Here is a 12,717-nt window from a genome sequence, read left to right as displayed (position 1 = left end):
TCCACCCCAGAGCTGCTGATGACTTGGGCAAGCAGAATTTTAGTACCCTTGAAAAGGAATAGTGAAAATTCCTCCGTGAAATCCAGAAACAGTGTTTTTACAACAATTTATTAAATAATAATAATAATAATAATAATAATAATAATAATAATAATAATAATAATAATCGTTGTCATCATCATTATTTAATGTCTGTTTTCCAGACTGGCATGGTTTGACCAGAGCCATGTCTGGTTTGGCCTGGTTTCTACAGCTGGATGCCCTTCCTAACACCAATCACTTTACAGGGTGTACTGGGTGCTTCTTATGTGACACTACCATGGGTGCTTTTACATGGTTCTGGTATGGGTGCTATTATGTGGTGCCAGCATAGTTATAATTTCCTTATTTTATTAACTAGGTGAGAAGAGTTTTGAACAACTAAATAATGAGAAATATATAATTTTAGGTTTTCAATTAATGAAAAAATTATCATTACTACACAGTGTGGTAAGAAGCTTGGTTCATAACCATATAGTCTTAGGTTCAGTTCCACTATGTGACACTTTGGACAAGTGTCTTCTACTATAGCCCCAGGCCAACCAAAGCCTTGTGAATGCATCTGATTGAGGAAAACTGAAAGAAACTTTGTGTATATATATAGTTATATATATAATGCATCCATTTGTTGTTTACACCACCTGTCTTCATCTTTTTTCGTGAATTCTCCCTATATATATATATACATACACACACACAGATATATATATATATATATATATATACATACAGGGTGTTTGGGCTAAATTTGACATTTTGCATAAAAAGAAAAGAAAATGCAATATCTTATCCAAAAATAAAATTATTATAAAAAATTCAAAAACTATCAATTAAATTATGGCTGGGAGATAACAGTCTGTTGAAAGTAGCCACCTTCAACTTCCATCACAGTCACAAGATGACCTTGGCACATGCATTCTTCATTGTGTCCCTGGGAAGATCTTCAAACATTGCCTTGATCTTATCTGTGAGCTCAGCTTTGGCGTTGCAGGCAGAGTTGTTGATGTCTTTTTAAATTGCAAACCACACATAATAATCTATGGGATTACAATCTGGAATTAAGAAGCCAGAAATTTGTGGTGGTGAAGTTGTAGAAATAATCTGACAATGGCAAGGAGCCAAATCCTGGTTCTGGACATATAGCCTTCCAGTAGCAACCCTCTCCAGCCACAGTTTGATCACAGATTCCAGCAGCCTCACACGGCCATCTAAATTGAGCTTAAGGCTCTGTTCAAAGATGAGGGGCAATATGATATCACTCTCACTGGAGAAACACCCAGAGACCATCACGGTCTGAGCAAACTTGGTTTTCATAATACATGGGACATCACATGGATTGTAGGCAAGCCACCTGTAGTTCTTGGTGTTGTGCAACTGGTCCTGGCAGAAGTTCTTTTCATCTAAGAAGAATCAGATCATCCCCAACTCAACAGGATACCCCATCTTGTTCAGGAGCTTCTTTGCCTTTGTAAAATAGTTCTCCTTGGCCTTGGCTGTCAGAATTTGTTCTTTGTGCTTCTTGTACAAGTTTAGCAAAGGTTCTCTTTCAAAGCCAGCTCCATTGTGGAAACTTCAACACCAATCTCTCGCATCAAAACCTACAGTCCCTTCCTCAAATTTTCCATCACCTTGCTCTGCAGTTGTTAGATTAACTGTGGTGTGCGGATGCAGTACAAAATGTCTTTTATGTGCCTTTCTGCTGGCCATGACTTTGTACTCTATGTTGCAGCTGTTCATGTCACATCTTACAGCCTTTACAGTATTCACAGAGCATTGAGCAGCAGCCATGACGTCGGCATTTTGTTACTAGGGGTGAATCATCATGATACAAGTAACTCTTTCTCAATATTCAGATGGCTTCCAGTCACCCATTACAACTAAATTTTTCTCAACTACAACTTCAATCTTTATGCTCTCTAACGCCATTGACTGTTTATCAATACATCAAGCTGTGTCCGAAGAAAGGAGACATAAAAACAGTCAAATTTAGCCCGAACACTCCATAAATGTGTGTCCCACCATCACCACCAATGCTTGAGAATCACTGTTAGTTTGTTTACGTAACATAGTGCTTAGGTAGAAAGAGAATTAGTATCAGGCTTAAACAAATTAATATTGGTGGAGGTGGTGGGGCGTGTCATTTGTTCCATTATGCCCTTCAAGGGGGTGCTCCAGCATGGCCACAGTCCAATGACTTGAACAAAAGAAAGATAAAGTATTTGAACAGTCGAGGAAATGGAATAAATAATCATTCATAAGTCTAGCGTTGAGCAATTAATTCCCATATGTTTTTAAAATTCAGGGAAGCGTTCTTGATTTGGCATTATATTATACGTAGGCGAATAAGACAGCGCTGGCAGAATCGTTATCGTTCTAGGCGAAATGTTTCGCAGCATTTCGGTCGTCTTTATGTTCTGAGTTCAAATCCGGCCGAACTCGACTTTGCTCGTCATCCTTTCGTAATCGATAAAATAAGTTATCAAGTTAAGCACTGGGGGGTCTATGTAGTCGACTAAACCCTCTAAAAAAATTCAAGCCTTGTGCCTATAGCAGAAAGTATTGTACGTTAGTGTATAAGGCGGCAAGCCGGCAGAATCGTTACCGCGCAGCCTTTTCCCGTCCGTCTTAGCATTCTGAGTTCAAATTCCGCCGAGGTCGACTTTTCGTTTTATCTTTTCGAAGTTGATAAAATAGGTGCCAGTCAAGCGGTGGTGTCAATGTGGTCGACTAACTTCTCTCCCTAAAATTTCAAGCCTGGTGCCTATAGTAGAAACTATTATACATGGGCATCCGACCTGCTAGAAAGAGCAGCTAATCGTTTCAAATCCTACCATAACGTCTTGCAAAAATTCGAAAGACAATTTGATGATAGATTTAGTAACCATGGGATGGTCACGGCTGGAGCGCTTTGATCATAGGTTAATTCAGTAAGAGAGTTAAGTCAGTGTGGAAGGTTAGTAGTAGTGGTTGTGGTGGTTAAACAACAACAATAAACCAAACGGAAGATTCTGGGAAAAGTCGCAACAAGAAAGTAACTTCATTTTTCCGGATAAAAAAGTGAAAAAAAAAAAAGCAAAAACAACAAAAAGTGATCTGGCACCATGAGAGTTTACGCATGCGCACTCGCAACACAATCAGCCATCTTTGAGTTTCCACGGGTTTCCGGCAGCCGAGCACGTCATCCTCATTGACAGCAAAACACGCAATCATTAATAACAAAAACAACATATTGGCTTAACAGGAAAGTTGCTTAGATAACTGAGTTGTTGTTTAAAGCAACGAAACCAGTGGGGAAAAAGCAATACTACCTTTATTCTAGTGAACTCTCGCCCAAATTTCAGAAACCTGGGCGATTTGTTATCGTTGTGGTGTCGAAAAGACACCGCCTCCTCCTCCTCGGCTTCTATCGAATTGTTTTGGTTCTTCTTCTTCTTTCCTTCCTTAGCAAGTACTGTTTATTGTTTATATACAACAGATCTCACCGTTTCGGTGAGGAAAATCCAGATACCAAAAAAAAAAAAAAAAAAAAAAAAAGACCCCCCCTTCCTACGAAACACCCAAAACAACTACAAAAGGACCTGAAGTAGTTTTTCATATTCCATTCGATGCCTGCTGTTTTGTTTTTTTTGAGTTTTGGAGTATTGTCCTTTTCCGCTTCTTCTCCTCTTTCCCGATACCTTCTCGGTTAGTTATGTCCACTTATGGTCCAACTACTTTGCCCACCGCCACTGCTGCCAACGACAACAACAACGGCAACCACCCCGTCTTTCATTCAGCTTCTGTCGCCTCTCCTAAGGCCACCACAAACTACAATAACAAACAAGGATTTTGGAAAAAAAGTACAATAACACCAGTGCCTGGAAGGTGAGTCCGCTACAGTATTGTTTATATTTCTATATTATACACACACACACACACACATGTATTTATAAATACGTATATATACATATGTATGTGTGTGTGTGTATATACAAACGTTTACATGTATATACATATGTACGCGTATATGTATAGATATGTACACATAATGAGAGGTATCTACTTTTGAGACGTGTGTGTGTATAGATATGTGTTCGACTAATGAACAGACAGCAGAAATAGTAAATAATATTTCAATTGATTTCGAATTAATTGATTTGTCGGTCTTTTTTGGTTCTGAACAGAAAAAACAAAAACAAAAAGAGAAAACTCGACGAAACGGTAAAACACTTGGACCTCTTCTTCCAAGTCTTTCTTTTATGCCTCTACTGAGTTTTTGAAGTGTTTATTCCTTCGTGTTGACGATAACCAATTGAATATTTTATTCCATTCTATTCTATTATAAATTCCATTCGCATCTAAGATGTTTTATTTAATAATATTAAAATCAGGTTCCAATATTTGACTGGAATTTTGTTTAGTAACTGTTCCTTCCCTCCACCAAAATGAAAACAAAAACACCCCATGATGAAAAAGAATCATATTTTCTTAATCATTTGAAATATGGAATATACATAAAGAAATCTGATGTAAGTATCCACACCGAGAGACCTCCAAGCAATCCCCATTTCAAATAACAAGCCTATTAAAGAAATCTGAAGGTTAACAAATCCATATTTTAAAATAGTTCTTGATGTGTCAGTGTTCAAACTTTAGGAAATTTTTATTCATAAACTCTCACAGTAATTCGCGTAAAAGTAACAGCAGAAACATAGAAATAACTAATTAACATCCTTGTATTTTACAATTTTTGACAGTTTTATTATTATTATATGTAAAAATGTCTTAAGTATTCCTTAAAATCGACCAACAATAAATAATGACAGTATTTGTAGAGCCAGCGAGAAGGAGGGAGAGAGATCGTGGTCGTGGTCGGAAGATCTGCTAGAAATAACAGCCAGATGTCTCTCAAATCATATCATAGTGCAGACACGGGCAACTTTTTTTCGAGAAGCGGGCCGTATTAGACATGACTTATCATTAGGCGGGCCGCACCGCTAAAATATAATTCAAAGTAGTTTTTCGTTCGGTGTGGCATTCAGAAAGTCCTGCGGGCCGCAGGTTGCCCATGACTGGCTTAGTGTTTTACAAAAGAAACATGGTACATTGGGCAATGGTGTTTTAAGTACCCCCCCCCCCTCCCCTCCAGCTGGAACACTTTCGACTATAAGGTCTGGATTGATCTGGGGGAACAAACTGAGCAACAACAGAAAAAAAGAAGGCTTATAAATGTTTATTCAATCTGCTAAAAATAGCAGCTAGATTTCTCTCAGATCACCCCTTACCGTCTTAAAAAAACATGGTGACACGTCAAGGAGGACTGAATTTTAATATAGGGTCTGCTCAGTCAGGGTCGACCCTGCCGAGGGGCTCAACAAAAACAACAGCACAGTGCTTGTTGATGCATCTTAAACTACGTGTTTGTTTATTTAATTAAATTTTTTTTCTTTGTATAAAAAAAATCAACAGTCTTATTTATCTTTGGATTTCATTTTATACGGGTTCCGGTTTAATTGGCGGTAGTCCGTGCGATGAAGGCCACATTTATTAAGTCAGTGGGGAAAATTCGTTGGAGAGTGGGCGTGGGTGTTTTTGTTGATCGGTTTGTTGGGTGAAAGTATCCAACGCCAAGTGGCTACTGTGGTGCTGTGTTATGTTTTTCTAATGGTTTTGTCAACATTGCCGTGTTTTTGTACACGTCATGACCGACTCGCTTAGATATATTATCCACTGATAATCTCCATTTTCAGACTCTACATACAGCCCGTTCCACGCAAAGCCGGGTCCTCTACATGGTCGTTTGATCTGCTAGAAATAGCTATTAAGTTTCCCTCAAATTACATATGAAAAAAGGAAAGGATTCCTGGAAATGTAATGTCCAAGAGGACAAAGTGAAACGCCTACCACCCATGCGGGAGTCCTCTATCCGGTCGTTTGATCTGCTAGAAATAGCAATTAAGTTTCCTTTAAATTACGCATGAAAAGGAAAGGACATGTTAGATATTTTAGTCCTGGAAATATAATGCCCAAGAGAAGGTCAAAGTGGAGCGCCTTTGATCATAAATTTGCTCTTAGGTTAGATTTGGGGTTAAACAAACCACATAACTAGAGCCCAACAAACTCAGCTTCTACGTCATAGTTCGACCTACAAAAAATAGCAGCCAAACTTCTCTTAACTCATACACCCAACTTGTATTGAAAGTAGGAAAGGGACACTGAGTAAGTTTATCTTTATACCAACTGATGGGATGGTCTCAGCCGGAGCGCTTTTGATCAGGACTGACTATCGGCCGAACAACAAAGACGGTTTTAACGAGCCAAAGAAAGAAGCCATTATATAGTCACTCACTCTACTAGAAAGAGTTCAAAATCTCCCTCAAACCACACACTACCCTCAGAACCGAGACGCCTTTAATCTTAAATCTGCTCTATCAGGGTCAACAAGAATTGGAACCGCACTAGTCGACAGTAGGATAATATGGTTGGTTATAGGTGCACTGTGCTTGGGGGTGAAAGTGGTGGGGATGTTCATGGACCACAATGTATTTAACAAACTACAAAGGCAATTTAACAACAAATTTTGAACTTTATTCATAAAATAATCAATCTTAAAACATAGCTTCGATTGCCAGGTTTGGCAATTTTTACCTGGCCTAAAGGTTTTGGAAAACGTTATATAATCACATCATTTCCTCACATCTTTCAGTCTTCATTCTCATTTAGGAAGTTACATATATAGGCATACATACACAAGTGTGTCCCCCACCTCAAACACTTTGTTTTCCCATAACTTTTACAAAAATGGATAGTTCTTATATGGCATGCACTAATTTTTGTTTTATCACATTAAATTCTGATGCGATCGTAATCTACACATCCTGAAAAGTATTTGTTGGAAATCTCATTATAAAATTCCCCTTTTTTTCCCCCTGAAAGTTATGTGGAAACAAAGTCGATTCATGTGAATTATCAGAAACACCCTCTCCGCTCCACCCCCATCTCCAAAGTGTATTTTTCACAACAAATTACGGTATAATCAGAATCTGCTGCACCTGAAATATATTTGTGGAAAATTTCATTAACAAATACCCATTTTTCTCAAAGTTATGAGGAAACAAATTTGTAAGAGTGTGTGTGGTGGGAGGACACGCTTATGTAGGTGTGTCTGTGTGTGAAGACGATACGAAAGGCCATTGCATCGTGGTCAATTAACTGACCAACATTTTGTTGTCATGCCTGTATTGATTTCTAACATGGACACATGGTTTCGAATTTAGGGGACGAGTGAATAGACAATGATATCGATTCCAGTGTGTGACAGGTATTTATTTTATCGACTACCCTCCCTCCGCGGAAAGGTGAACGGTAAAGTCGTCCCTGAAGGAATTTAGACTCAGCAGAGAACATAAACAACGCTACCTTAATACCGAAAGACATTTTATTTGATTCTTTGAGTAGATTCTGTCAATCCACCGTCCACGGCGGCTGCGTTACGTTGCTAATATTGTTTTGCGACACCTGTTACCTTTACACCTCCTGTGGTTGGTTTGACAGCTTTGATCCACTGATAAAAGTACCTCCACGTTGTCATTTGACGACTGTGACGACGTGTGTGTGTGTGCGAGCGATGTTTATTTTCCTTTTTTGTAGCTGTCCTTATTGTTTAATTACTACAAGTACTGAATGGCTAGTGTCACCACCATCATCATCATCATCATCGTTGTGTACGGAAGTAGAATTAAATAAAGAAAGATAACTCATGTTTGCAAAATTGTGGAACAGCATAATTATCCTTGTCAATACAGGTACTGCTACCGAAAACTGAGTACTGGGAATTTCGGTTTCGCTTCTGCTTCATTCTTAGCAAAAACGCTTATTAAATCCCTCTTCAGATATGAAAAACAACCCCTTGTAGGGTAAAATCAAATATATATATTTTCTCCTCCGCTCGTAATTTCGAGCGAAAAGTATTAACCAGGTAGCAAGTGCCATATTTTGCGTTACGTTTACCTAGAATTCGCCCTGCTGCCGGCTGTTGTTTCGCTCGGAATCTGCCTTGATCGAGCACTCTTCTGATTAAAAGCATTCCTGTCACGACTATCCCCCCGCCGGGTGCACTTTGTCCAAATATTGCAAAGCGTGATGTATATCAAACTTGCGTATTTAGCTTTGAATTCTTTCGGCGTGTTAGATTCGGACCGTTAACTTCTGATTGCGCCATCTTGATTGACAAATGTGCAAGAGATGTTTTAAACTCAAATATCGCCTTCTGGGACTATATTAATTAATGAACCCTTTTTTGTATGACGGTAGGGGTTTTCTTTTTGGCTGCTATTTTTAGCTGGTCGATTGCGTACATAAAGGTTTCCTCCTTGACTCATTTCCATTTCGGGTGTTTTTCTTGTGAAGGAAGCAAATATACAAGCCAACTGGGTTAGAAGTAGTTGTCAGATCTCCCTTAAATTGCACTATCATATTGAATTGTGGACAGTGTAGTCCTAGATATACAAAAGACGGGATATTTATGGCTGGCAATACCTTTGATGATAAGTCTGTTCAGTAAGAGTTAATCTGGAGCAACACCTCTTATTGACACACACACACACACACACACACACACACACACATATCCAATGTCAGCTGCTCTGACAGGAGGTGTCTCACCCATTGATAACCGATATGGTTTATGAATTAACTTGTCTCTCTGGCAGATGCTATTTGTTGAAACGTGTATGTAAGCATAGAGATATCCACCATAGTACTGTACCATACACAACACAAACACATTTTTCAAAAATGCACAATATGAAATTTCAGACAAAGAAAGAAAAAAAGGAAAATTATAGACATACACACAGAGGATGATTGTAGGTCATAGAAACTATTTAGATCAGTGGTTTTCAACCGGCGTCCATATAAGATTTTGTTGTCAAAATATATCTGCAATTAATTGGTTTTGTTTCTGCAATACACAAAATACCTTAAATTTTTTGATACAATTCCTAATAATATTCAACCCTTTAGTATTCAAATTATTCTGTCAAATGTATTGCTTATTCATTCACATTTTTTTTTTAATTGATCATGCATTATCACATAGTTTTGAGATTTTGATGATGTGAGTGTATAGTTTTAGAATGATATTGTAGGTTAAGTGTAAGAAGTCAGATCTAGCTGGGTTGAACATAAAGCAAATATAATACTGGGCTGGATATGGCTGGTTTAAATGCTAAAGGGTTGATTATAAGCATATAATATTTCTTAAACATTGAATGACAATAAGGGTCCATCTCAGTAAAACAGAAATCAAAGAAGTGCAAAGGTAATAAATGGTTGGGAAAAACTGATCTAGATTCATCATCATCATCATGTCAGGTTTCCCCATGCTGGCATGTGTTACACAAGTCTCTCCTAACACAGCATCCTATCACTTGTTGTAGTCAGTTATTAACTTACTCAATAACATCGAACACCCATTCATCTTCTTTGTTGGGTACAATTTGTTATTTGGTCTGGTTTTTAACAAGTGGATGTCTTTCCTATTGCCATCCACATCCAGTGTGGAGTGGGTGTACCCTATCATTTCACTGGTACCAGGATTGCTTATTGCCTGCCAGTTTTTATTTAGAATTGTTACTCTGCTAATTAGGTTGCTTTTGCTGCAGCTTCTGGAATTCACATCTTCTTTGGTTATTTTTTTTTCCTTTTATTTTATTATTTTTGTTTTTTAGTACAAGTTTCTTCTCATTAAACTAGCAACAGGTATAAGTACAATCATGACTAGGTGGTTAAGAAGTTTGCTTCACAACTATGTGGTTACAAGTTCTAGTTTGTTGCAGGGTGCTGTGGGCAAGTTTATGCTACCATACACTAGGGTTAACCGGTTCCTTCTGAGATGTGTGTGTGTGTAATGTGTATACATATATACATACACTCACACACACATATAATCATCATTTTCCATGCTGGAAAATTGGGAAGTTTGACAGGAGCTGGCAAACCAGAGAGCTGCACCAGGCTCCAATTGTCTGTTCTGGCATGGTTTCTACAGCTGGATGCCTTTCCTAATGCCAGCCATGTCAAAGAGTGTACTCGGTCCTTTTTACATGGCACCAGCACATTTGCTTTTTATGTGGCACCAACATATATATATATATATATATATATATATATATATATATATAAATTAATATAAACAGTAGTGATGTACACATCTGATGGGCTTCTTTCAGTTTCTGTGTATCAAATCTACTCACAAGTCTTTGATTTGGGGCTATAGTAAAAGACATTTGCCCTGTGTGCAATGTAGTGGCAGCTGAACCGAAACCAAGTGGTTGGGAAGCAACCTGCTTACCACACAGCCATACCTGCACCCATCAACACAAACACATGTATCTGTCAGTCTGTCTGTGAATAGATAGATATAGATGTATTTGTATACCATTCATTGATTAATTAAAGTTGTAAATTGAAGAGAAAAGAAAACAAACTGGTGCATTTGAACAAATCTATTGAAGTATTTATTTCACCTGAGTTGCTCTGGTCATCAGCTTTTTCTCCATAAATGCAGTGAGCCAGCCTGTTGGGAAATTATAATTAATTACAGTATTACTGAGGAAAAATGCTGACATAAAATTAATAAGAAATCTCTCTCTCTCTCTCTCTCTCTCTCTCTCCCTCTCTCTCTCCCTCCCTCCCCCTCCCTCTCTCTATATATATATAATGGCTACAGTTTAGCAATGCTACATTTTAGGTTTTATTAAAACATTAGTCTAATGTATGACTTTGGACATCTGTTGGTCAGATAGAATTTGATATCACACTCAGGAGCAGGTAGGATTAGTGACCAGTGTGTAGTCAAGCCAGAATGATGTGAGTGAAGAATATATATAAAGTGATTTAGGAATAATACATTTCAAAATCTCTCAGAGAGATTTATGCAGTAGTAATACGATGAAGTAGTTGTATGCTGTCAACTTAATGTGACAGTCCCTTGAAGGGAATGATATTACTGTTGGTTAGACCTAAGAAGCTGCACCACTTCCTGTCAGCCTTGACACATTTCTTGTGTCCTTATGTTTACAAGGGGGAGACAAGCACCTCCACCCAGCTAAGCCTGCATCCAGAGACATGTTTCTGAGTCTTTGCTTATCATCAGGTCATGCTACTCCAGACTGATGACGAGCAAAAACAGCTGGAATGTCTTTTGAATCATAGATTTTCTCTATCAAGGTTAATCTGACACTACCCTCAAACACTGTCCCTGTCTACACCACTGCCCCTGTCTACCCCCCCCCCCCCACTGGCTACACTTTGCATCTCTATGTGTAGTATTGTGTCGAAGCATCTACCTCTGTAGTACAAATTGCCTGCCTCATCTGACCTTAATATATATCTGTGGGTAAATATTACAGACAAAATCAGAAGGGGTGGGTTGATTTAATTAGCTAAATTTTCTATCTTCTTAAATATTGTACGGAGTCTCTGTGGTTGTTTGATAAGTTAAAATAGCAGCCTAATTTCTTTTAAATCGCACCCCACTGTCTTAAAAATTAACAATCTAATCATCATTGGCTATTGATTGGTTGTGGCTGTAATATCTTTGCTAGGTCAGAGCTGACCTGGGTTAAAATCAGCAACGTTTACCATTTGTCTGTTATAGTGTCCACTTCAACACTGGTGGCTTGACCTACTTTTTGAAGCTAGATCTCCTTCAAAACATTCTCTCATCTTTCAAAACAATACAATGGTTAATGTAATTCTAGCTGCACTAGGAGATGGTCACGGCTGGAATGCCTTTTGAATCATAGATTTTCTCTATCAAGGTTAATCTGACACTACCCTCAAACACCACTGCCACAACAACAACAACAAATATAGTATTTTAGAGAAAAGGAATCATAACTACTATTCTTAGATCATTTGTATTTGGGAAAGGCATGAATGTCACTGCACCTCCATTCCCATGCCTGTATAAGTCATTAATATAATTTGTTACTGTATGTTTCACTATACGTACACAAGAGGTACAGGAAACTAAGCTCTGCTAATTGGTGACCTACTGCTGCTGTCTCTTAGGAAATGGTTTCAATTCTTTGAGCCTATCTACTTTTTGAAGTTGTTTAGTAGAGAGACCATCTCCATGACAACTGGGAATAGCACTTCTGAGAAATAAACAGCTAACTGAGCAACAAGGGAGCCTCTGAGGTAATTGGGTAGGGGTGGAGGGAGTGAAGGTAGTGCTCTTGACTCACTACAAGGCTTCTGAGGCTTGTGGTAGGGAGGAAGGGAAACTATTCTCAAACCAGAGTCCTTGTGACAGAGTGGACTCTGCTGAAGCCACCCCCACCATGATGTCAGATGGTGGTGTTGAACTGGGCAACATATTAAGGTTTGCTCTACTTTAGTGTGTGTTCTCCCAGGCCAGTTACACTTTACCGTGCAGTTTAACCCTAACTCTAATCCTAATCCAAACTCTAAATCCTAACCTCTAACCATAACTATAAATGCTAACTCTAGACCAGTGGTTTTCAACCAGGGTCCACATAATAGTAAATTAGAGATCCACAAAAGTATTTTAAGGCCCAATGAAAAAATTTTGCTTTAGATGTATGTATTAGTATGTGTTGCAAGAAACAGCTAAGTTTCTTTCTCTAACATTTTACATAATTCAACCTACACAAGTTAATGTGTGGAAAG

At 38.3% G+C, this 12,717-nt stretch overlaps 1 protein-coding gene across 7 annotated transcripts in view; it reads left to right on the top strand.

The window, feature by feature from the left end:
- The first annotated feature begins 2,370 nt into the window (after positions 1 to 2,370).
- LOC106878652 (TBC1 domain family member 22B) overlaps positions 2,371 to 12,717 on the top strand; it is a 99,371-nt gene continuing 89,024 nt past the window's right edge. For 5 of the 7 annotated variants that reach the window (XM_089341823.1, XM_014927934.3, XM_014927935.3 and 2 more), the window contains exon 1: positions 2,372 to 3,903. In XM_089341823.1, the coding sequence (XP_089197949.1) occupies positions 3,731 to 3,903 (173 nt within the window). In that variant the 5' untranslated portion in view covers positions 2,372 to 3,730. Of the gene's footprint in view, positions 3,904 to 12,717 lie in introns of all 7 variants that reach the window. The other 2 variants (XM_089341827.1, XM_014927936.3) reach the window with 2 other exon arrangements.

This window comes from Octopus bimaculoides, chromosome 25 (assembly GCF_046866305.1).
Source record: "Octopus bimaculoides isolate indiv1 chromosome 25, ASM4686630v1, whole genome shotgun sequence".
NCBI lineage: Eukaryota > Metazoa > Mollusca > Cephalopoda > Octopoda > Octopodidae > Octopus > Octopus bimaculoides.
Note: the sequence above shows the minus strand (reverse complement) of the source record. Positions and strands in the feature narration are given on the sequence as shown.